At 44.5% G+C, this 24,979-nt stretch overlaps 1 protein-coding gene across 1 annotated transcript in view; it reads right to left on the reverse strand.

Annotated features, from left to right (window-relative positions):
• Positions 1-1,029: 1,029 nt before the first annotated feature.
• rnf11b (ring finger protein 11b) overlaps positions 1,030-24,979 on the reverse strand; it is a 45,702-nt gene continuing 21,752 nt past the window's right edge. The window contains exons 2-3 of the mRNA XM_028812457.2: positions 4,234-4,403; positions 1,030-1,293 (exon numbers count right to left, since the gene is read on the reverse strand). Coding sequence (XP_028668290.1) covers positions 1,122-1,293; positions 4,234-4,403 — 342 coding nt within the window. The 3' untranslated portion in view covers positions 1,030-1,121. The remainder of the gene's footprint in view (positions 1,294-4,233; positions 4,404-24,979) is intronic.

The raw sequence follows: 24,979 nt of genomic DNA on the forward strand, positions 1-24,979 counted from the left end.
CGGAGCAGCACTGCAAAGGGGCGGAGCTAGAACACAGTACCATAGGATTAGGGGCGGGGCACAAGAACAACATAACCTTGGAAGACTCCCACCTGGTTACCAAAAGATGGCACCCACGTGGTAAGCAGTGCCACCTCAGTTTGGAGGACCAATCCCCCCCACCCAGGTCAACTTGTCACAGGAAAATATTTAGGATTTGAAGGGACCAATTAAAGACAAAGCAGCCACCACTCTGAGAAGTAAAAAGGGTTGCCTTCATTTTTGAAGCCGTTTTACCTTACAACATGGAGGAGCGGTCTGAGCTGCTTTTGTGCTTTCCACCTTTGTGTGACGCTGAGGTGGCAGCTCTCGTCAAGACCTGTGAAGAGAAGTGCAATGTGCCCCGCGCCACCTTCCACTACTAAATCTTCAAGAGGCAATCCTGCGCCCCTCCCCAGTCCAAGACCACCGAGTGGGCATTACTTGGGATGAAAACAAACGAGAGGGAGGTTTGAAGATACATGTCATGGTGGGAGCCCTGATATGACAAAGTGGGCTTCCTCACAGTACCTCCGCCCATCGCCATCATGTCTTCCACTCGTGAATTCCCACCACAGCTGTTCCTGTCTCAGTGTCCAGTAAATAAATAAATAAATAAAGTGTTTGGATCTGCTTTGGCACCGGGCAGCCTTGACCGTAATGATGGAATCGGCCAGAAACAACCCTGGGAAGAGCCGACTGTGCCAAGCAGAACGAGGGTCAAGGCGTCACCCGCTCAAATTTCAGTTAAACAGCTCACACTTTCTCAGTACTGACCCTTTGGCGTGTAGGAGTTCACAAGCCTCGTCCCGTCTGTCATTCCTTGTTGTCTTTTTTTTTTCTCCCCCCCCCCTTGGTGATTCCGTCGTCTGAACCAGCAGGACCATAAATCTGGAAAAAGCCCACCGATAGTCCAAGAAGGGATCTGATGTGCATCCACCTAAATGCCAGCCCCCGCCCCCCTCCAATCTTACAACCACCAGGGAAAAGGGAGGGTGAGGAGTATTGGGGGGGGGGGGGGGGGGGGAGAGAAGAGGGGGGTTTTGGGAAGAAGGTGGTGATGGGGTTTGACGGGGGGGTCAGTTAGTGTTGCGCTGGGCACATCAATTGGTCTCATAGGATGACAACAAGGCAGCATCAACGGGCTCCATGCAGGAAGGGCAGGTGAAGGATCGCATGAGCCAGTCGTCTATACAGTCCAGGTGGTACGTGTGCATGCAGGGCAGGAACCGGATGGGGTCGCCATAAACAAAGTCCATCATGCAGATGACACACCTGCAAGGGGAACACACAAAGCCAGTGAGAGAAAGGACGACAGGATGGTTACTTCTTAAACATACGGCATCAGCAACACAAAGTGCCACCTTGTCTGCCACTTCATCCATGTGGCAGGGGCACAGGCAATTCACACAAGACATAGTAGCTTCCCTTCCTGGCTCAGATGTGTCCACTCCACTCCACTGGTTTGGCTGGATGTCATCTCCCTCAAAAATGGACACTGAAGCACACTTGAGTTGTGATGGCAGTGCCCTTGAAAGATGCCACATAAAGAGTGCCACATAAAGTGAAGAGTGACAGACATCCAAACACGGGCCAGTCTACACCAGTGACATGTACGGCCAGTAGGGGGCGGCTTTGGATTTTAAGGGGCTGTCCACAAACCTGCCTATAAAAAAGTATGCGCCCCCCCCCCCCCTTCATATGTTCTTATCATCTACAGTGCATCCGGAAAGTATTCCCAGCGCTTCATCACTATTTCCACATTTTGTTATGTCACAGCCTTATTCCAAAATGGATTAAATTCATTTTTTTTCCTCAGAATTCTACACACAACACCCCATAATGACAACGTGAGAAAAGTTTACTTGAGGTTTTTTGCAAATTTATTAAAAATAAAAAAATTGAGAAAGCACCTGTACATAAGTATTCACAGCCTTTGCCATGAAGCTCCAAATTGAGCTCAGGTGCCTCCTGTTTCCCCTGATCATCCTTGAGATGTTTCTGCAGCTTCATTGTAGTCCACCTGTGGTAAATTCAGTGGACTGGACATGATTTGGAAAGGCACACACCTGTCTATAGAAGGTCCCACAGTTGACAGTTCATGTCAGAGCACAAACCAAGCATGAAGTCAAAGGAATTGTCTGTAGACCTCTGAGACAGGATTGTCTCGAGGCACAAATCTGGGGAAGGTTACAGAAAAATTTCTGCTGCTTTGAAGGTCCCAATGAGCACAGTGGCCTCCATCATCCGTAAGTGGAAGAAGTTTGAAACCACCAGGACTCTTCCTAGAGCTGGCTGGCCATCTAAACTGAGCGATTGGGGGAGAAGGGTCTTAGTCAGGGAGGTGACCAAGAACCCGATAGTCAGTCTGTCAGAGCTCCAGAGGTCCTCTGTGGAGAGAGGAGAACCTTCCAGAAGGACAACCATCTCTGCAGCAATCCACCAATCAGGCCTGTATGGTAGAGTGGCCAGACGGAAGCCACTCCTTAGTAAAAGGCACATGGCAGCCCGCCTGGAGTTTGACAAAAGGCACCTGAAGGACTCTCAGACCATGAGAAAGAAAATTCTCTGGTCTGATGAGACAAAGATTGAACTCTTTGGTGTGAATGCCAGGCGTCACGTTTGGAGGAAACCAGGCACCGCTCATCACCAGGCCAATACCATCCCTACAGTGAAGCATGGTGGTGGCAGCATCAAGCTGTGGGGACTGGGAGACTAGTCAGGATAAAGGGAAAGATGACTGCAGCAATGTACAGAGACATCCTGGATGAAAACCTGCTCCAGAGCGCTCTTGACCTCAGACTGGGGCAACGGTTCATCTTTCAGCAGCACAACGACCCTAAGCACACAGCCAAGATATCAAAGGAGTGGCTTCAGGACAACTCTGTGAATGTCCTTGAGTGGCCCAGCCAGAGCCCAGACTTGAATCCGATTGAACATCTCTGGAGAGATCTTAAAATGGCTGTGCACCGACGCTTCCCATCCAACCTGATGGAGCTTGAGAGGTGCTGCAAAGAGGAATGGGCCAAACTGGCCAAGGATAGGTGTGCCAAGCTTGTGCCATCATATTCAAAAAGACTTGAGGCTGTAATTGCTAACAAAGGTGCATCGACAAAGTATTGAGCAAAGGCTGTGAATACTTATGGACATGTGATTTCTCAGTTTTTTATTTTTAATAAATTTGCAAAAACCTCAAGTAAACTTTTTTCACGTTGTCATTATGGGGTGTTGTGTGTAGAATTCTGAGGAAAAAAATAAATTTAATCCATTTTGGAATAAGGCTGTAACATAACAAAATGTGGAAAAAGTGATGAAGCGCTGGGAATACTTTCCGGATGGACTGTAAGATTGAATCACCGGGGATTTGACTTTTTGACACCGACCAACACAGAAAGGGTCTTTTAAAGTCAGAGGGGACGCACATCTCTGCTAGGTGGTCTAAACGAGTTACAAATATAAGAGCCTTGAGTCTCTGTGTTCGGATCTTTCTCTATTGGTGCCCGTGCCCCCCCACCCCACCCCAGTTCTTTGTGACGCTCCTCAAGCCGTGCCAGGTGTCATGGAGGTCGTGAGTGAGAAGCCCCTGACAAGGCCAGTCCCGAATGCTCCACTGGACTCACTCAGTCAGGACTCGGCCACCTCAGGACATTCACGTTGTCATCTTTGTGGCTTTCTCCTTGGGCCGTTTTCGCTTTGACATTAAAGAGTCCTTTCCTGTTGACCAGAGGTCTATAAATGCCAAATGAAACCCGCTGCTAATCCATTTCCTGTAATGATAAAATGTCTGTGGGGGTGAATACTCTTTATAGGCAGGGCATCGTCCCTACTCAGGAATTCGCCCAGGATGTCTGTGACCCACCAGAAGGTCCTCTCTCCCCCATACGATGGCCCAGCTGGGATGTGAATAAGGCAGCAAATTCTAGCATTGAGCTGAACAGGGAAACTCGATAACCAGAGGGGAAGAAATCGCTGCTCGTTACCCCGAAAGGTGCCAATTTTGCATCCCAGCTGTGCCATCCTGAGGAAGAGGAGGAGGAGCGACACCCCGAGTGATCTCCTCAGCTGGCACACACACATAAGTTGACTGCAACTGGAATTAGAAAGTAAGAGGAACTCCAGTAAAGGACTGGTTTGGCAGGTACAGGGGCAGTGTAGGGGGTGCAAACAGGACAAGACCACCTAACTATACATAGTGTAAAAGATTTAAAGACTCACTCTCGTATCTTCTTCTCTGAGTCGTCCCGGCCGGGGCCGTACACGCCTTTGGGGAGGTGCTGGATGAGGCCGATACGCTGGGCGATCCTTACTTGCTCCTCTTCCGTCAGCTGGGTGGCAAGGCGGGTCTGGCTGGGTGTTGGATGGTAGACTGGAACCTGTCCTTGCTCCTACATGGAAAGCAGACTGGCATTAGATAATCTGAGGCACAAACCACCACCACCACCACTACCATTCGTGTATCCCCCACCTCTTACCCTCGGGACCACAGAATTGGCGCGTATGGCTAACTGGTGGGGGGTTAGGTGAAAGACATTTTGAAAACATGAAGCTCTGCTGGTGTGTAATTTGTCATAACCTCTGATCTCTAGTTGTGTAATCTGACATCCTCACTCAGGCGATGGCATCTGCAAAGGCAGTCGTCAAGTTTGACATCTCCACCACCTACAAGTCAGGTAAATGGGACACCAACTGTCGTTTAGTTTTTCTTGTACTCATTTGGATTATTTAGTATTGACACCCCCACCCCACCCCCAACCCCATCTCTAGGATGAGGTGCAGGTCCTTTGGATTTTGCCCAGATGTGTTCATCTTAAGGTTGCAGCAGCACAACCTAAAGTTGGCTACAACTCCCAGCAGCCCTGGCAGTATTGCACACTATTGGGCAGAGAGTGCAGGGGATGCTGGGAAGGATAACTGACATGGGCTCTTTAATAAGAGAGCCAAGAAAGACACAGAGGGGATCGCAAACAACTGCCTGAATTTGTTTTGACGCATCACACACCACAGGAGGACAATTACAACCACCATGGACTGCAGATTCTGTCGGGATGTACCGTCCTGTGGCTGCCTGTCTGTGTGATTTCGTCTCGGCTGGGGGCTCCCAATGACGCCAAACCTTCACACTACACCTGAAACCATTCAGAGGGCCGCCACACTCCATCGTCATCTGCTGCCATACTGGACTCCGTTTATCAGAAGTCTTTATTGTTTACCGAGCAGCCGCTGCTGTTTTTGTTTGGTGTCATGTATTTAGTGTATGCAAAGAATTATCACCGGCACGGAATCGAGGAGGGCTTTTGCGTACACTTTTTGTTTAATAATTGTTTTTTTCTTTCTAATTGTTTCTTTATTTGTTGAATATATACTTTATTATATCCTTTAACTGAGCCTCTTATAAGTGTCCCTGCCTGTGTGTGTGTGCTGGGGGTGCCCACAATAAAAGAAAGAAATCACTGTCTTTGGACTGTTTGGGCCTTTTATGCTGTTTTTGTTTCCATCCATACATCCATTTGATTCCTTTGCTTAACTTCTTTAGTTTTGCAAATTTGAACTTTTAACAGCACTGGGCCCAGTTGTGAGCCTGTGCAGACCGAGGCCTGCCTTCTGAGTTGGGGTTAGGTGGCCTCAGGCGAGTCCTAATCAAGAGGCCCAGCCTTGAATAAAGGCAGGTGCGGACTTTTAAGTGGTTCTTCAGAGACCCCTACCCCCCCTTTTTTTTTGTGCTTTATGTAGTAGGATTTGCAACAAAACGCCGAAATTCAACAATTAAAAAACAAAAACAGGCCACACGTGATTAAGAGTAGCCAAGTTCAGGCTGAGCTGCATGTCTTTAAGGTCACAAGTAAAACACATGCGTTTATTAGGAAGACACTTAGCAGCTCACAAATCACAAGAAAAATTTTTTTTTTTTGCAAATTACCAATAATTAAAATAAATAAAAAAGAAAGAAGACCACAAACGGCAGGACAGGAAAAATGGACAAAAATGTTGAAGAGATCCAGAGAAAATCCAAATAAGTAACCAGGGGCACAAAAGCAGAAAATCCAAACGAGTACGAAAAAAACGATGTCTTCCACTTAAGTACCCCAGCTGCCAATAATTAGGTGGGCCCACCACCTCCATAGGCCACACGATACAGGAGGCAGGGCAGATAACCAAAAATGCGACACATGTGCTTAATAGCGAAAACTTCATTTTCGCTTCCAGGGAAATTCACACCACGAACGTTTGCCCAGAAGTGTCTTAATGCATTAATTTCACACGTTCCTGTCCGTCATTCAGTATTTAAATAAAGACCTCTAGTGAAAAGAAAAACAAAACAAAGCATCCATGTGCTGAACTTTCCTTTCCTGTGCAAAATGGGGTGTTTTAGTGCATCTGTGGGGGGAAAAATATTCAACATGTCACATTTGAAGAAAAAAAAAAAAAAGTACTGCACTCCAACACATGGTGCCAGCAAGAGGCATACATAGAATTCATTTTACCCGTGGGGTACAAATCATATACTTTATGTAGCTGCAAAAAAAAAAAAGAACACAGGTACCCACAGAAGAGCAACCTCTCAGTCTTTAGGGAGCACCATCTGGTTTCCTCCTCCTCCCCCCCCCCCCGACCCCCCAACCCCTTTGCATTTTGTAATTGCCTGCCAAATGAATTTTAGCGTCAGTATTGTGAAACTGCATTCAAATCGAAACTTGCCTGCTTCGCTCATCAATAATCCACCTTAATAAAGGGAGAAATGTCTGTCAGTTGCTGTCTGTTAGATGTCATTTGGTAAGGGAGTCACAAAAGCAGTGCTAATGTTTGCAATGTGTCATCTGTTGGAAAGACAAATGAAATGCCTTTTACTACTACACGCTTGACAAAATACTTTCCAGCTGTACTGTATGGTGCACTGTAAACATTAACACTGAAAATGCTGAGGTTTATGTTGACTACTTCGACTTCAACTCGTCTTAGATGGGTAGCACAGACAGTCCTCACAGTATATAAAACAAATGCTAAGGTCTGTTTGTTTGTCTGTCATGCGATTACTCGCAAACTACTAGGGCTAGCACTCTCATCGTGGTCTCAATTAAAAGGTTATGATGCACTACCCAAGCAAAAAATGTGGGTAGTGCCAACCTCAGTGAAGTTATATTGCATCTTTCTTACAGCAAAGTAATTGACAGGATGACTAGGCAAAAAGAAAAGGTGGTAACATCTGCTGAGGATTAAGCAAACTGCAGAAGCCGATTAGGTGATAGAAGCGGCAGACTGACGCCAGCTGTGGCACCTGCTCACCGTCAAGACACAAACGGCATGGCATCCTGCTGGTGCTTGTGAACTTACGGGGGCTTAGAACCGGACACATTCTGGAAAGTCAAAACATTTCAGCTTGCGGCAACTTCAGAAAAATAAAATCGTCAACAGAGTGACAAGGCTGAAAGAAAAGCGGTGCCATCTGTTAAGGGTGTCACCACTGGGCTGAAAAGTTCATTTTAATAAAAGCTTGATTGTCACAAGGCACTCTACTAATAATCCCCCCCCCCCAGGACACACCACACTCATCCTTCAAGTTGGTAATCAAGTGGGTGTAGTGTGTTTATTGATCAGGACCCATGATGAAGAACTCCAAATTAGGAAGAAGAGGAAGATAAAACCATCAATGATGTTTGTGAAGTTGTATTTTTGCCATGGACTTTCCAAAATGAACAGTTCAACTTGCTCTACTTGAGGACCGGTGGTCCGTGTGTTTCCTAGGGCTTAACGTAAAACAGAGGGTGCATCAAGAACAAATCCTGATTATGTTCACATAACACACAGAGTTCATGGGGGGTACTTACTTTGTCACACACTCCAGGGGCGCAGTACCATAGCTGACCCTGTGCTGTGCCACTCCCCCAAATGTCATGTGAAATGTAACCAAGTATATCAAATTATATATTAAATTTAATAAGTTAATAAACACAAAAGTTCTTATTTCATTATTATTTAGTATTAAACATAATTAGCAAAGTTGCATTTTTTGTTTTCTAACTCGCCAAAGCTTAGTACCACATAAAAGAGTAACAATCATCACTTGACATGTATGAACCACAAAAAATATGACTAAGCACTAAAATATAATGGTCATGTGACCAAAGATGGACATTTTCCAGGGGTAACCCTCCCCCCATTTACCCCCACTGCTATATCAGATTCCTATGAGGAACCACCACCACCACAACACCCTCCACCCTAAAAAAGCCCACCTCATAAGTCTGCTGCTGCCACTATAAATGACACAGCCGAGCACAAAGCCAAGAGCTAGATGGCGGTCTATTTGTGTCCTCGGCGTCAAGGTCTCACAGTTGATGGACCCCAAAACTCCCGTAGGCTCCTCACATCTTGACCGAGGGTCGCTTCAGGCAGCCAATTGTGCCACCTCCTCGCCCGCACTGCAGGCTCCCAAACACGAGGAGCAGATTAACCGCGATGATCCGGCGAGTCACGTCTGCCGGCTGTCCTCACTCCACCGAGGTGCTGCCAGCTTTATGCTGTGACATAACTGAACTGTAAGAGCTCCCTGGGGCTGCTAAAGCCCACAGAAGTAGGTCACGTCGCAGCGGAGGTCTGCTCAAGTCGAGACTGGACCCCCCCGCAAGGCGGCATTAGAGCAGACAGGTTAGAGGAGGACGCCAAGGGCCTGCCATTAGCTGAGGTGCCACCCATGCAGACTTTAGCCACAAACCGGCTGCGTGACTCCTAAAAGGAGGTCAGAGCGAAACAGCTGGACGCCCCACTGACTCACAAGGGGAACATTTCCTGCAACAGAAAAAAAGTGCCAGCCGCTAAAAACTGGCAGGTGCAAGAAGTCGTCCGAAGTGAGCCGGCTGAGGAGCTTCATTCCAAGGTGATGAGTCACTCAGCCTCTGGGGAATCAGAAAAATAAGGAAAAAAACGTGAAACCGAAGAAGTTAACCAAGCCAAGGCTGCCAGCTCCATTCCTATTAGAGGTGAGGGCACAAATAAAAGAGAAAGAGAGAGAACTCCGAATACCTCATGATGCTGAAAGGCGCTTCATCTACATATGACTGACAAGGCCCGACACTTTGGTCACTTCTATTCAAATTTAATAATAAAAAAAAAAAAGGGGGGGGGGGTGCCTGTCATCCAAATTATAGACAAGCCGTCACACACACCTGACAATCAAACTTCATCTCCTGCTACTTCTTCCTCTTTTCCAGCTCATGGCAGTTGGCAGAGCAGCTTTAAGGAGCATCACTGCCAACAACTGAAGTGCAGTGTGAGGTGGTGACAGCAAATGAACCCAATTATCTGCCACTCCCATCTTAAATGACAGCATGCAATAATAATTATAATAATTCTTTACATTTCTAATTATAACACTCTTCTGCCTACTCAAAGCGCTTCACAGAGCGAGTGTGCAGACACATCAACCACCACACTAATGTGCATCCATCCACCTGCCTGACATGACGGCAGCAATGTTTTTATGCTGGTACGCTCACCACGCATGAGCTGTTTGATTGGCTGTGTCTCACCCCTTCACCACCTGAGTCAGGGGGTCATTAGGGGGGGCAGAATGGATAGGCTGTGGTGGGCAATTTAGCATGGAAATCGGGATACACCCTACCCAGGGATCTTTTATGACCAGAGTGTCAGAACCTCGGCTTTATGTCTCATCCGAAAGACGACACCATTTTTACAGCACACTCTGACACTCTGAGCCACACTCAGACCTAAGGGTAAGAGGTTACTAACGTTAGGGTTAAATGTAATAAGACTCTTGAAATGTGTTTTTACGTTGTTTTATATCATGTCAGAAGGCTTATAACAGGCAGACTGTTCATATTCGCTTATAAAGGATACCTTAACTAAAGAACCCCTCCCAAATTTTGTTCATTACACACACTTTAATACGACCGTTTATCTACAGTGGGTATAGAAAAGAATCCCCCCCCTCGAAATATTCCCATTTTTATTGCTTTCCAGCCTTAAATGAAAACACACAAACTTAATATTTTTGCCAGCTTTACTTACTCAATGCAACCTCTAACATCCAAGTGAAAGACATCACAGCTACAGTTCAGAAGAATTAAAAAAAAATAAAAAATAAAAAACAAGAAATCCTGAGATTAATAAAACACTCAATCAGGTGTCAGTGCCCCCCATTCCCATTACGGTTACTGGCTTCTTTCCACCTGTGATCAATTGTAATGAGTGTGATTAGTGAAGCTGTTCCTGGACCATTCATTCCCTTGCTTGGCAGTACGACTGAGACCACACAACTGACTATGGGTGGCAGGCCACTTTCAAAAGATCTCAGGGTGAGAGTTGTGGGCAGACATAAGGCAGGAGATGGAGACAACAAAATCTCAAAGGCTTTATCAATTTTAAGGAGCCCAGTAAAGTCCATCATAAAGAAGTGTTTGGTACCACTAGGACCCTCCCTGAATCCTCCAAACTGGATGGAAGAGCAAGGAGGAAACTGGTAAGAGACCAATGGCCACTTTGAAGGAGTTACAGGATTTGATGTGTCATTTAGAATGGACTTTAAAATACTGCTTATGGTTTACAAAGCTTTAAATAATCTGCTCCATCTTATATTTCGGAATGTCTTACACCTTACACTCCAAATCATAACATTAGATCTTGAAATGAGTGTCTACTTAGGGCTCATTTATACTTCACGCCTCAGAACGCGTACACGCTCGCATCATGGCTGCCACGCGTTCTGAGCATTCATTTGATGCGTCCTCTGAGCAGATCCTCAGAAATTAACGAGACACGTGCATGAGTTGCAGTACCAGCAAAAAGTCGGGGGGGGGGCGCAGTGTGCTAAAAGTTGGAATGTGACATCAGAGTCTCTGTTTACTATCTACATGTGACAGAAAGCCGCTTTGCGGATCCTACGAGATCGGTCTGCACGCTTCGATATTTGATAAATGGTTTGATGTGGTGAAGCAAAATGCCGACATACAGATGTATTCGTGGTGCTTTTATATTCAAACATCGGATTTTCCCGATCGTAATGACACAATACGTTTTAAAGGTCTCACATAACGTCTTCTGTGCCATCTTTCTTTCTAGGGCTTCCTCTGGTCCTGACAGCAGCGGATCGCCAGCAATAGATCACCACAGTGAGCACATTAAATGTATGACATTTCAACTCTCTGCACATTTAGAATCCTTAGATTTATACTTGATATCACTTTCATGAAGAAAAGCATTAAAGTATGTATATTACATTGTATAGATAAGTCGTAATTTCGTTTAAGTAATGAATACTGCTAATAATTACACACCTGGGGGTGACACAGTGGCGGAGCGTTGCAGGGAGTCACGTCGCTGATATTCCCTGCCTGGAGTTTCCATGTTTTCCTGCTGGGTTTCCACACTGTGCTCCAGTTTCCTTCCAAAGATATGCAGATTTGGGGATTTGGTGCCGCTAAAATGACGCCAGTGTGTATGTGTGTGCTTGTATTCACCTTGCGATGAGCCGAGGCCTCGTCCAGGGATTGTTTCTCACTCGCGCCCAGTGCTTGCTGGAATGGACACATCCCTGGATTTAATCAATAAACATCCTTTTCAGAGATATTGCGGTAAGGTGTCATCGGAATTTAATGGGTGTTCTAGGCAATTCACAACACAGAGAAGCCGGACTTTTTCTCGCCGTGATGATATCTTGCACCGCCACCTGGCGGATTCCTCCAGATTTACGTAAAGTACGCGCGCAAGAATAAACACTTCCAACGCTTACGTAGCTGGAGCGTCCGCTGGAGCATGCATCGCGTCGCGTGAAGTATAACTCCGGCCTTAGAATTCCAAGAGCTAAACTTAAAAGAAGTGGTGAGGCGGGTGACCTTCTGCTGTTATGCATCTAAAATCTGGAATAGCCCACCAATAGGAATTTGCCAGGCTAATACACTTTAAAACGCGGCTGAAAACACATTACTTTAACATGGTCTTCTCATAGCTTCATCTTAGTTTAACCCTAATGCTTTGTATATTCAATTTATTATTATTTATGGTGGCTCCAAAATCCATACTAACCCCTACTTTCTCTTCTGTTCTTTTTCCGGTTTTCTGTGGTGGCGATCTGCGCCACCACCACCTAATCAAAGCACCGTGATGTCCTTACATTGATAGATTAAAGGCCTGAAGTCCACATGACCGTCATCATCAAGTTCTTCCATGAGAACCCTGAATACCATGAGGACTGATTGAGGTCATTGATGTTAGGTAGAATGCCTACAGGGGGCTGGCCAGGTGGTCTCGTGGCCTTGGAACCCCAGCAGATTTTTTTCCTCTCTCCAGCCGTCTGGAGTTTTTTTTGTTTTTTCTGTCCTCTCTGGCCATCGGACCTTACTTTTATTCTATGTTAATTAGTGTTCCCTAATTTTTATTATTTATTTGGTCTTTTTTCTCTTTCTTCACCATGTAAAGCACTTTGAGCTACATTGTTTGTATGAAAATCTGCTCTAGAAATAAATGTTGTTGTTGATGGCACAGAGTGGTCATTAATGGTGTGCAGGTGACAACAATTTCACAAGCGCTCTACAATTGTGGTTTGTTCGGGAGGGTCGCACTTCTCAAGAAAGGCCACATTAAGGCTTGTCTGAGGTTTGCCAGAATGCACCTTGAAGATTCTGATGCCAAGTGGAAAAATGTCTTCTGGTCAGATGAGACCAAAATCAAACTATCTGGCCTCAACACTAAACAGTACACCAATGCAGCTCACCATACCTACAGTAAAGCATGGAGAGGGCAGCATCCTGTTGTGGGGGGCCGGGGGCTCACGTTAGGGTAAAAGGAAAAATGGATGGAGGAAAACCTGCTACCGTCTGCCAGAAAGGTGAAGATGGCCAGAATGGTCACCTCTCAGCACGACAACGACCCGAAGCACACAGCAAAATTGACCACACAGTGGCCGAAGGAGAAAAAAGTGAATATCCTCGTGTGGCCAGTCAGAGCCCAGACATAAATCACACTGAAAACCTGTGGAAATATCTGAAGATAGCAGACCACCAACGCTCACCATCCAATGTGACCGAACTTGAACAGTTCTGTAAAGAAGACTGGGGGGCAAATATTACACAATCTAGGTGTGCAAAGCTGATAGAGAAGAATCAACAGACTCAAGACTGTCATTAAAGCAAAAGGGGGGGTCAGCAAAATGAGATTGACACGGGGGGGGGGGGATCCTTTATTAATCTCAGTAGGTCTTGGTTTTGATTTTTATAACGTTTTTGAACTGTAGCTGTGATATCTTTCACTTGGATGTTAGAGGTTACATTGAGTAAGTAATGCTGGGCAGAAACATTAGTTTGAGTGTGTTTTCATTTAAGGCTGTAAAGCAAAAAAAAAAAGGGAATATTTTGAAGGGGGGGGGGGGATTCTTTTCTATACCCACTGTACGCTTTATCACTTCATGTCCATCTTCAAAGAATGGCTTTCTGATATTTCTTTGGCTTTTCCGCCCACTTCAGATATGAGACTGACCAAGACTGGGGGTCAAGTGTCACCAACATCCAGCCGTGTTTTATTTTAGGAATACGCAGGCCTTCTCGTGATATTCTTTGACATCCTCATTCATATCCAGTGAAGTGCACATGCACACACCAAACTGGGATAGGACCGAAAAAACTGGAATAAGGCAGGAAATTGGCTTCTTAAAGAAACCTCCATTTACAAGCACGAGTCCACCTGTGGAGGTCTCCTTTAGCGAAACAATCCGGTGTGTCATTAAACAGCGTGATTACTGTGTTGTGTTTTATAAATGACGTTATTTACATCACAGCACACGAACGACTAAACAGCCATCCCTTTAAAAATCCTCAAAACACTGGCCACTGTGTCCCCCAAGCTCACGGTTTCAACATATCTACCCCAAACAGCTGGATGAAAAGCAAACAGACACTTTATCACCGTGTTTTGCTCATAGATTGCATGTGGCGCACTCTTATTTCGGCTTGGCTGTGTGATGGATGCCACAGTTCCCATATTCCTCAACCATAACAGACTCTGTCCAATTACCAGCATTGTCTTGCCGGCATGCAGACACTCCAACCTGTAGGCTGTTTGGTACAGAATATGAATCAGAACATCTCGCCACACGTCCTCCGCCATTGTAGTGCTGCTATGACTGCCACCACCATTTCATGAGCATATGCTGATAGTCTGTCAGATGACCTTTTCCCCGAGTGAAACTTGAACTTCTGGAATATATAAAATACTGCGCCCGCAGAGAGTAACAGGATCTTATGATCCATCTGTAAATATTTTTGTCATACCATAATATTGACACTGCGCCTATCCCAACTGATTCATACACCCCCACCAATCACCTGTAACAAAAAGAGTCGAGTCTATCTTTGGTAAAGGAAGCCACCAATGAGGGGTGACCGGTAAAGCCAGACTAGATGCCTCCTTGACATGACAAATAATCCTTTAAACAGGCCTTGCTCCATTAATTTCTACAGAATTCACCCCCAAATATTTGCAGTTCGCAAGTCATTAATATCCACAAAAATGTACATAAAGTTTCTTTATACCCAAGAATCTTTTTTCTATGTACCAGGTGTTTAGTGGGCGGTCCCTCCCCTCTCAAGAGGCGGGGCCACCTGCCTTTCACCATCAAGGGACAGCCCACAGCCTTATAAAGATGGAAGAAAACTCAGAGTCCCCTGCGGTTCATTGAATGTGCTGCCGTTGATAAGATTTCTACTTAAGTTTGTGCTTCTGTGGATTTCTGGATTTTTTGACCCCTTTTGCTCTTTGCTACAAGACTCACTGTTGTATAATAAATATATTCATAAAGATTCTCTCATTACTAGCCAGGGTTAGAATCCCCCCCCCCCCCCCCCTTTCCTCCACTGTAGTTAGTATTTTGAGATAATTTGAGTGCTCAGGAACCCCCAAGTTCATGACAGTTATGCCCCCATCTGTGAGGTCGCTAGCTTATCTGCTTACATACTCACATGTCTCTCATCTCTCTAAGCTGAAATTCTCCCTACCTGCATGCCAACTTCTGTCCCGTCCAAGAGCAGTTACATGACAGGGATGCTTGGCTTCACCTCGAATGGCACGGACAGGCGTCAAGAGATCTCACACTTCACAGACTGGCAGAAGAAACAGGCACTTCACAGCGTATTCACTGTTCCATTTGGCTTTGTCTACCGAGGCAGATGCCCCGTTCCTTCCTGAATTATAAATCCGTAATAAGGCAGAGTGTATGCCTGGTGTGCCAGGCCTGAAAAATGTTGATCCAAATAAAAGCACATGCACAAGTGGGTGTTAGTTTATAGTCCATCCAAGAAAATCCATGTTATCTGTCAAGAGACATTCAGGGAAACACAAACTCTAAGCCAGTCGGATGCTGGCGTCTACTTCAAATTCGACACGCAAAATTAAAATTCAGCAGCACACAGCATCCATTGAAGCATGCGGCCTTTGCGGTTGCTGCAGACAATGCCTTTTAAAAGGCGAGAACAGCACACCCCATCCCAACAGGGTGTCTAAAGCCTAGGCCTGTCACAGTCTTGAGCATTTTGATGACGACTGTCCTAAAAATAATTTCAGTTAACAACTGCATTTTTTTGCCAGTAGAGTGTAACACGTATAATAATATTACAATTCGGCTGATGAAGAGGAGGCTCTCATTATTGGCATAATTTTTGGAACATAAATCAAAACTGGGGATGATCGTGGTCTGCAATCCTTTGCTAAAAAAATATTCCAGCGCTCAATGGTTACTCCGCCTGGGTTGAGAAAACTACAAAGCATGCCAGTCAGCTTCACCGTTCTTATCTTCAGCATGTCTTAGTGTACAGCCGGCTGTCTCAGGAGGAATAAAATCGGGGCGCAGGCCATCAGAACAACAACTTCAGTAGTGTGACCATAAAATGGGTGTCATATCAACCGACAGCAACCCACCATGAAGGGCGAGTCCAAGGAGCACTACAGGACTTCAGAAGGCTTTAAAACCTCTTTTTGCATACTAGAGAATTAGGTCTGTGCCAACACAAGTGGGGACGAGTTGCCCACCCCCGCATGCAATCTGATACCTGGGCACACACCGTAGGCTCATCCTTCAGACATGACAGCTGCTTCCATTGCAAGACTTTATTGCAAGCAACAGCACTGCCATTCAACAAAAGAATCCCCCCCCCCCCCAACCCCCTCTTCCAAGAGTGCCTCAGACTCTGCAAGATCAGCAGCTGCATACTGACAGGGGGGCGCAGAGCCGCCCTTGACTGGCTGCCAGGCCAAGCAAAGAGCGTCATCCTGTCCCGTTTAAGAGTGACTCTGCACTTTCTGCCTGGAGCACCATGAGATCAGCATAATCCTCCGACCAGCCAGACAGCCACACATAAAGCACCCTGGGGGGGTGAGGGGGGCCAGCAGCTCAGAGACACACAAAATTAATACTCAGACAGATACACCACTGTGGATGCTTAACAAAATATACTGTTCTATTTCATTCTCTAAAAGTGGTGGTGGGGGGCATTTACTAAACCAAACTACATACACCAGACAGCAGCACCTGATACTGGCCAAATAACTGACCACATGCCTTGGTCAAGTGCAACTACAGCTCCTCTAAGGCCTCATTATGATATATACACACACACACACACACACAACACAGACTGTGGGCTCAACACAGAGTTACTGGGCACAGCACAGGCTCTTAAAAATGAGTCCTAGGGACCCCCTGTGCCTGCAACTTTGGGTTCCAACTGGCTTCCTTGCCTTTTGCCCAGTGCGGGGCTGGGTGGTCTCGTGGCCTTGGAACCCCTGCAGATTGTTTTTTATTTTTTTTTTATTGTTTTGTTTTTGTCCTCCTAGCCATCGGACCTTATTGCCGAATCGTATTCATTCTTTATTCATGTTGTGAAAGCACTTTGAGCGACATAACGTGTATGAAAACGTGCTCTAGAAATAAACGTCGTCGTTGTAATGGAACAAACTTAATTTCCCAGTTTTTGGGCTCTGTAGAACTTACAAAGGTAAAGCCCGAATTGGAGAGGATGAGTGTTGAGCCAGGAGGTGGAGGAAAGTCAAAGCTTTAATTTGTACCTGCGTCCCCTTTAGTTAACGCACATGTAGCGTCACCGCAGACCACATCAGCAACCCTCGGCTATAAGAACCACCGCTATATTTGCACCACCAAAGGACACAACCCTGCACCCACATGCTTTTCTATATAAATTATGTATATCAGTGTGCCGACGAACCTCCGAGGGGATTGAACACTAACTACTAAAGTTACAGAGATCCTCCAGTACTACATTAGATTAGATAAACTTCAGATTCATATGGCAGCAGAAACAACAAAAAAAAAAAACACGGAAATATTCACAGGACAAACAATACAGACAATCAATCGATCGACAAGTCAATAAAAATAATTCATTAAATGTATGTTGTGCAGATATTTGAGTTGCACAACTTTTGTCCTGAATGGACGTTTTTCACATTGTTTGTTGTTGTTTTAATAAAGGAGCATGAGACTCGTGTCTCAGCCATCGCTACCTACATTAGGGGTAAGTGACACACAGAAACGCATGGAGTATTCCTTTCGTTTTATCTCAGAGAAGCAGGGTGGTGCAGTGCACAGCTCAGGTCACATTTACGGCTACAATAAGCTGCCCAGTATAGCTGGCAGGGCCTTCTCTTGCCCTTGGGGACACTCAGTAGACCACTGCGCCATTATAACCCACTCAAAACGTGTTCAGTTTCTCCTTCCTCATTGAGCTTGCGATACGGTTAATAAAAAGTGAAATACAATGACGTCTGTGAACATTGTTGGAAAGAATGCACAAAGCAGATGTCTTAAACGATACTCCAAATGTATAGTTTGTTAGTTTCAAATCTGTGGAGGGTTATAAAAGGGAGTTTTAAGAATTCACCACAAGTGTATAGAGACGTCCAACTTCAACTGTGTTTCTCCACCCTGCTGCGCCTTATTTATTTATTTTCGGTCGACTGTCGACATGTAAGAAAGAGCCTGATGACTCCAAGACTCTGCTGCTGACCCTGTGGTAGCCCAGTATGATTACATGGGAGGCACTGTGAAGGACAGGCACCCACTTCAGTACAGGTGTCCTGCCTCACACCCAAAGCTGCCAGGACAGGCTCCAGGCCCAGCAACTCTTAAATGGGCGGAGAGGAGCTGGTGCAGGAAATGGTGGCATGTTTGTTTTAAGATAAACGACTAAAAAAAGTGTTTAAACAGGAGGTAGTTTTGGAGCATGCAGCGATTTATATTGTGCTCATGGTAAATATGGGTCTGAAGGCAGGATTGAGCTCTCTCCAACGACCAATTAGCTGACTAGTGTGGGCTTCCCCTGCACAGCACGTCCTGCCAAAAACATCTCAAACTGGCTGCCATCCCATCCTGAGGCTCTCACGAAGCTCAAGCTATGGAGGCGGCGGAGGGAGAACTGCAACAGAGAGCAAGCGTTTGTGAGGCAAACCTATTAACTTGAGAGTCGACGACAGAATCGTGTCAGAGTTCTCCCTCTAGCAGACACACGAGTGACGCAATAAGGTGACATGGAGTGCAGTCACATGGAGACACAAAACTGGGATAGGGGGAGCAAGTAACCCAGTTAAGGCAGAAATCTCTGCTTGGAGTTCTCCATGGGCAAGACGCTGACATAATTAAACTAAACAAAAGAGCTAAATGTCCTCAGCGGCCACTGGGGATCCAAAGTCCTCCTGGTGAAGTCAGTTAATCTCTCGTGTGTGCGTGAGTCAGCCCCCAGCGTCACCGTTACGTCACTAATCCAAGTTTCACCAGACCCGTACCTTTTCTTATCGGAGCAGACACACCTGCACCTAACCCCACCACACTCCTTGGTGTTTGCAGCTTCACCGTTGAGAAACTCTTTGATCGAATGTCACCGTATCACCATAAAAAGCTCACCGCCAGTAATTTGGATCCACTGCGCACATCTGCACTGGGGGGCCACCCCCTCCACCCACTGAAACAGAAATACAAGAAACACACAGCGGATACCTGCCCTTTATTTACAGCCCCCTTTCAACTATTTCACATCAGAGGTTGAAATCTTAGGACCCCCGCACCCCATCTTATACAACCCCTGCTTTAAGGACAGCATCCTTGGGACTGAAAGGCTTCCACAAGCCAGCTGGACTGACAGGCCTTGCCCGGCTGGCTGCCACGACCTTGCTGGACTCCTTTAACGAACTCGTAGTTGAATTTATTTGCTTTGGTGTTGTCAAGTCAGCAGACTCCTTGCTTTGTTCGTGACTTGGATGACGTCACTATGAACCGTAAGCCAGCCAAGCTCATCTAAATAAGAGCATCTGGATGTTCCAGTTAGACAACGACATACACAAAAGAACTTCATGTTCTGCTTTCTGGCAGCTCTTACTGCTTGCTGGATGGTTGGAGTATGTTTAATGGCCTCATTTGGTGTAAACACAGCACCGCCCGGCCCAGGCAGATAGATGCCACTGTGTGAAGCGGCTTACGTCACGCCTTGTAGCCTTCACAGCCAAGTGCTGATTGGATCCCGAATGTGAAATTGTGCTTCTGTTTATTTATCTTTTAACTAGGGCATGCATTTGACTGCTGGTGCCACTCGTTCTAATAAATAATCTCAGCAGCACAATAACAGGAAACACCTGGGTGTTTATATTCAAGGCTACTGGACATGAATGAGGATTTAAGGGGGATGGGACTCTGTGGTCTCACAGCTGCTGCATTTCACAAGATGTCAACGGCAGTGGCCATCGAACGCGTCAGAATTTAGGGCAACCCTACAAATGGTGGTGGTCTCTACAAAATTACACTGTTTTTAATTCAGTTCCACAATAGGAAAACTGCCAACTTGTATCCTACCTTTCACAAATGAAGCTCCATTTTATATTATTACTTTCACAACAGCACTCTGAAGCGACACTAGGGACAGAACTCAGATGGGCAGCTCACATAAAACGTTTGCTAGGTCTCAGTCTAAATGTATTTTATTGTTATTCTGGTTGTTATGCGTCATATTATGTACTGCCCTTTTAAATGTGTCTCCATTCCCTGCGTTTTGTATGTTGAGCCCCCCAGGAGGCGGATCCACCCGACATCACTTCTGAGCCCTCCCATTGGCTATTTAAGGGCAAAGCAGAATAAACTCGGATCAGTAAATTATTGTGTTGGTTGGAGTTCTGCGAGCATTGCTGCCTCTCTTGGGACCATTCTGATTATGCAAGGTTCCCTGGGACCGCCTTAAGAATTACGATTACAGATTCTCTATTGGGAGATGCTTACTCGAAGGATCGCCTTTTATCCAACTACTAATGGCAATTCTTTGTGCTCTTTTGAACTTTTCCTTGCATTTTGCTGTTTTTGAGAATAAATCCTTTCTTTATAAAGAAAGACTGTGTGGCTCTTTTGTGCACGTGCTAGGGGTTTATGGTCAGCCTCCCTCTTGTGGGGTTTTTGAAATATTTTAGGACCATTCTTGTGATGTTTCGAGAAGCCTGCTGGCTGGAGTTGGGGTGAACTTCCTCAGGAAGGCTGTTTAGGTTATTGATCTGCCTTTATTGACCTTTTAGGTGGTCTCACACCCATTTTGTTATATTTGAGACATACCTAAACACTGCCATCTAAGAGTAGAATGAAACAGCATTTTGGCCCTATTTTTAAGTTATACTTTCCCATTGTTTTATTATAAGAAAGCATTTAATCCTGTCATGTACATCAAGACCTACACTTAGTTGCAGAAGAGCAGTGTAATTTATCTAATTGCTGTAGGTCCCTGTTGTCTAATTGTTCCAAAACTACACTAAATGAATACACAGGATTTGAATTTAAGTGCAGAGTTGCAGGTACCTGGCCTATTTTTTTTTTTTTTTTAAACCCAATGACGTACCGTGAAAAAAGACAGAAAATCCTGCTGCTCTCTCAAGGGCAAAACAGAGTTTTATTATTGCTGCTTTCATCTTATTAGAAATAGACACATGAGATGCATTCAAGCTTTGAAAGTACAATGATATGAACAATCAGCTGTGAACTCTAATTGTTTTAGCTTGCATTATACATTTAAATGGCAAGTAGGCTTGCATGGTATACCGGTAATGGAAAATGCACCCAAGAACCCATTTCCCCATTTTGAGCTTTTCGGTACTGAAGTAAACATCAGCTTTCTTCTCGATTCCCCAAACTGAGAAAGTCTTCTCATGAGGGACCCTTATTGCTTCAGCGTGATTGAGAAATCACAGCATCAAGAGGGTAGCGGTGCGTAGAGTGGCCAGGGCTGTGGAGTCAGGAGTTGAAAGCAATTATTGGGTTGTCAAAAAATGTACTGACTCTGACGAAACGTAAATTGTAATATAAATGGTGTTAAAATCTTCAATTTCACATACACTAATTCAATTAAACTATTTTTACTTTCTCATATACAAAAAATGAAAGGGAAAGTATTGGATCATCCAAAGATGCGATTTGAAGATTTTGATGAATCTCGATGTTTTAGACCTCTGAACCCGAAAATACCATTTTTGGAAATGGGTGTGTGTGTGTGTAAGTAAAAACGATAACTTGAGTACGCGTTCACTTTGGTCAACCAAATTTTGCAAGTATTAGGTACAAAACATAGCTTTCTATCAACTTTTGAGCGATTTCCATTAACCAGAGGTGATACCTTACCTTTTATTCATGCAGCTGCAGAGTCGGATTTATTTGACTTTACTTTTATAATAATTGTACAATAAATTAATTTGATTTGTTGATGGTTCTTTAAATGTACAGAATATAAAAAAATATAATCATTGTCTTGCAGTTTACTCCTCAAATATCCATTCCCATATCTGAGTATTTGAGAAAGTCAAGGGGAGACCACTCCAGATTTTTTCTTTGATGAACGCTTAGCCCCCTTTCTTGAGTAGGTTTTGTCTTTTGTTTGTTATTCAATGATTGAAACTTTTTTAATCAACAATATGAAAAGGCCACAATGGCATCACTGCAGCCTTTAAACCCACACTTTTACACGTTAGGCGTCTGTTGATTCACGGTGGCAGTGCTGAAATGCCTTACACTGTATCTTGTATGTTGGGCTCTTTCAATCAACACAATGAACATACGAGTCTAAATACAAACACAGGAGTCGGAGTCGAAAGTTGTGTGTGCCAACCCCATAGTGTGGCACAATGACACTGTGAACCACAGGGGCTGGAGTAAGACCAGGTGTATTTGGGGGGTTTAGAGTTACCAGTTATTGGTCTTCAACATCTTCCTTTTCTCAACTCACAACACAGCGAAACTGGCAGTCTTCTCCCTGTGATGAAGTCTCACAGTGCCACCTGGTGGAATCCTCCAGATTTAAAGTACATGTGCAAGTATAGACAGCGCACTGCTTGCGCAGTTTTCAGTTCGGTGATTGAAAGTATCAACAAACAAATTTAGTACGTACATATGGTAAGATAAAGCAAGTAGTGCATAATACTCATCTCTCTATTGTATAAAAAAAATTCTTCGATGAGACAAGACTTTTTGGAAGATTTTTTCAAGTCCCGCGAGATGAGACTTTGGCCATGAGATTTTTTTCAAGTCCCGTCCTCTTCTCAACCATATTCTAACACTCCCACGGTCCTCTCACCTCTTATTCGTGTGAATGCTTTTGACAGACACAGTTCTTGTTCTCTCAGTTGTTATAAATTAACGTTTTCCTCACTTTAAGTTCCCAATTAAAAAAAGACATGTCCAAATCTTACTGAAGAATTTCATCACGAAGGGTTATCAATAGTAAAAAGGAGTATACGGCCAAACCTAGCACCGAGAAACGAAGTCAAATGAATTAACGCCAAAAATGTCGATTGATTACACGGCAAATTAGTTAAATGCGTATCAATAGACTCTGCTGAAACAACTGGTGGTGATGGTGCGGAAGATGAAAACATCAACTTACAATATCATGGAGAATATCTACAAATGTTAACACCGTCTGGTCTTCCACTGCACGAATTACTGTAGACAGAAGGATGTATCCAAGAAAGGTAATGGAGTCCATCTTCAGGGGATAACATTAGGCAACAAAGGAGATCTTGATATGCCATTCGTATTAAAACATTTAGTTTCCCGTTAGAAAAGCTTTTGCTATGACAATTAATAAATCACAGAGACAAACATTTGAAAGAGTCATTTTATTTAATAGAGAGAAACAAACGAAATTCAATCACGGCCATTTATACGTTGCATTGTCATGATGTAAGTCCAAACACGGAATCAAAATTCAATGCAATATTGACAAAAATTTTATCTAAAAAGTTGTTTTTACAGAAGTTTTACAGTAAAAGCGTAAGTTTAAAAAGTATTTGCGTGTTAATTTCAAAGCCAAACAGAACAAAATCGTATTGTGCAACAAATAACTAACACAACATGAAACATAATAAAACGTAATAATTTGAAAGTAAACTATTTTTTACTATGGTTAATTACTATAAAATGGTTTGTTCTATTATGCATATGTAAAAATTCCCATGAAAATAATCTGTTTAAATTGTACATCCCCATACGCGAGCAACAGAACTGCAAAGTGGCAAGTGTGTAGCGCCAGATGGGGGTTGGCGAGCAGGGGGCAAAGCCCCCCCAAGTCTCTTGCTCTCTATATATTATATATACAGTATATATAAAAATCCAACGTCTGTCTGTTTTTCACAACAGAATTACTTAACTGATTTAAATTTATTTATTTTTTTTTATATAATTTGCTTGAACATTCCAGTTGATTTTGTGACTTCATCATTCACTTTCAGGAGCGATATATTCACGCTAATCCGAGACAGAGGCTGCGGGCCGAGGGGAGGGGAAAGCGTGACGTCAGGAGTAGGGAGCCACGCGTGGCCTCCGTTCGAATCGCCTACCTCTCGCTACGTTTCGGAGCGTAGCTTGCCTATGCTTAGCTAGTGATACCCATTTGTTTATTGGTTTTTCAAATTTGTCCCGTTTCACTACTGTGTGGGCAGAGCTCCAGGGGGTCTGCTAGTTCTTTGGAATGATCCCCATATGTTGTCACATTACAAGGACCCCCACTCCCCACTTCGTCTCTTAAATGAAATGGAGGCCTCAACACAAACGGAGGGTGATTCTAAGTTTGCTCCATTTGAACGGTGTGTGTACGTGGGTGGACCCTGCGATGAACCCATTCTTGTCTCCGACCCACCACAATCCTGAACTGGATTGAGGAGGTCAGTTTTCTCCAATTGCTTCATTAGAATAGTTTGGCGATGTGGACTATGAAAGGTAATATAATGTCACAAACGGTCCAGTTCTGTATATTCACATACGCTGCTTGTTCACTCGGATCAGGGTGAGCAAGAGGACAGTTATATGCAGGCCAAGAAGGATGCAATGAAACTGGAGATGCCACTTTTGGAATTAAGAAGGCACCACAGGTTCATGGGATACGTTGCCAAAAGACAGGCTGTAAGCTGGCTCTGAAACAATCAACTCTGAGACACAGGGGGGCTTTGAACGGTCATTTATCAGAAACTCAGCTTCCAGACAGACTCGTCAACACAGCTGGGACTCTCGCAGTTTACATTTAAAATAATCTGTAATCGAAAAAAAATAATATAATGAGACAAATCCACAGGCTCTTTTTTTAATGAGCCCCTCTGATCCATGAGGGAGCAAACAGCTCACAAAAAAAAAGAAAAAACAATAGCAAGAGGCTCGACAGTGTGAGCCCGATCAAGCGCCCACGAGAGAACAAAGGACACGGCATTGGAAAAGTCAGCATTGCACATTGCTGACGGTGTTTAAAATAAAGGAATACAGTGCTGGCTGCCAAAGGCCTCCGTGAAATGACAAAATCTGTGAAAAAGGTTCACATTTCAAATAACTCAACAGCCAAACAAAAGAGTATTCATGAAATAAATAGGGCCTGCACAGAGAGAGCACGGGGGAGTCAAGTTTCTTGTGAAACTGCTCAGGAAGTTATGATTAATTTGG

Source organism: Erpetoichthys calabaricus, chromosome 10 (genome assembly GCF_900747795.2).
Source record: "Erpetoichthys calabaricus chromosome 10, fErpCal1.3, whole genome shotgun sequence".
Taxonomy (NCBI): domain Eukaryota; kingdom Metazoa; phylum Chordata; class Cladistia; order Polypteriformes; family Polypteridae; genus Erpetoichthys; species Erpetoichthys calabaricus.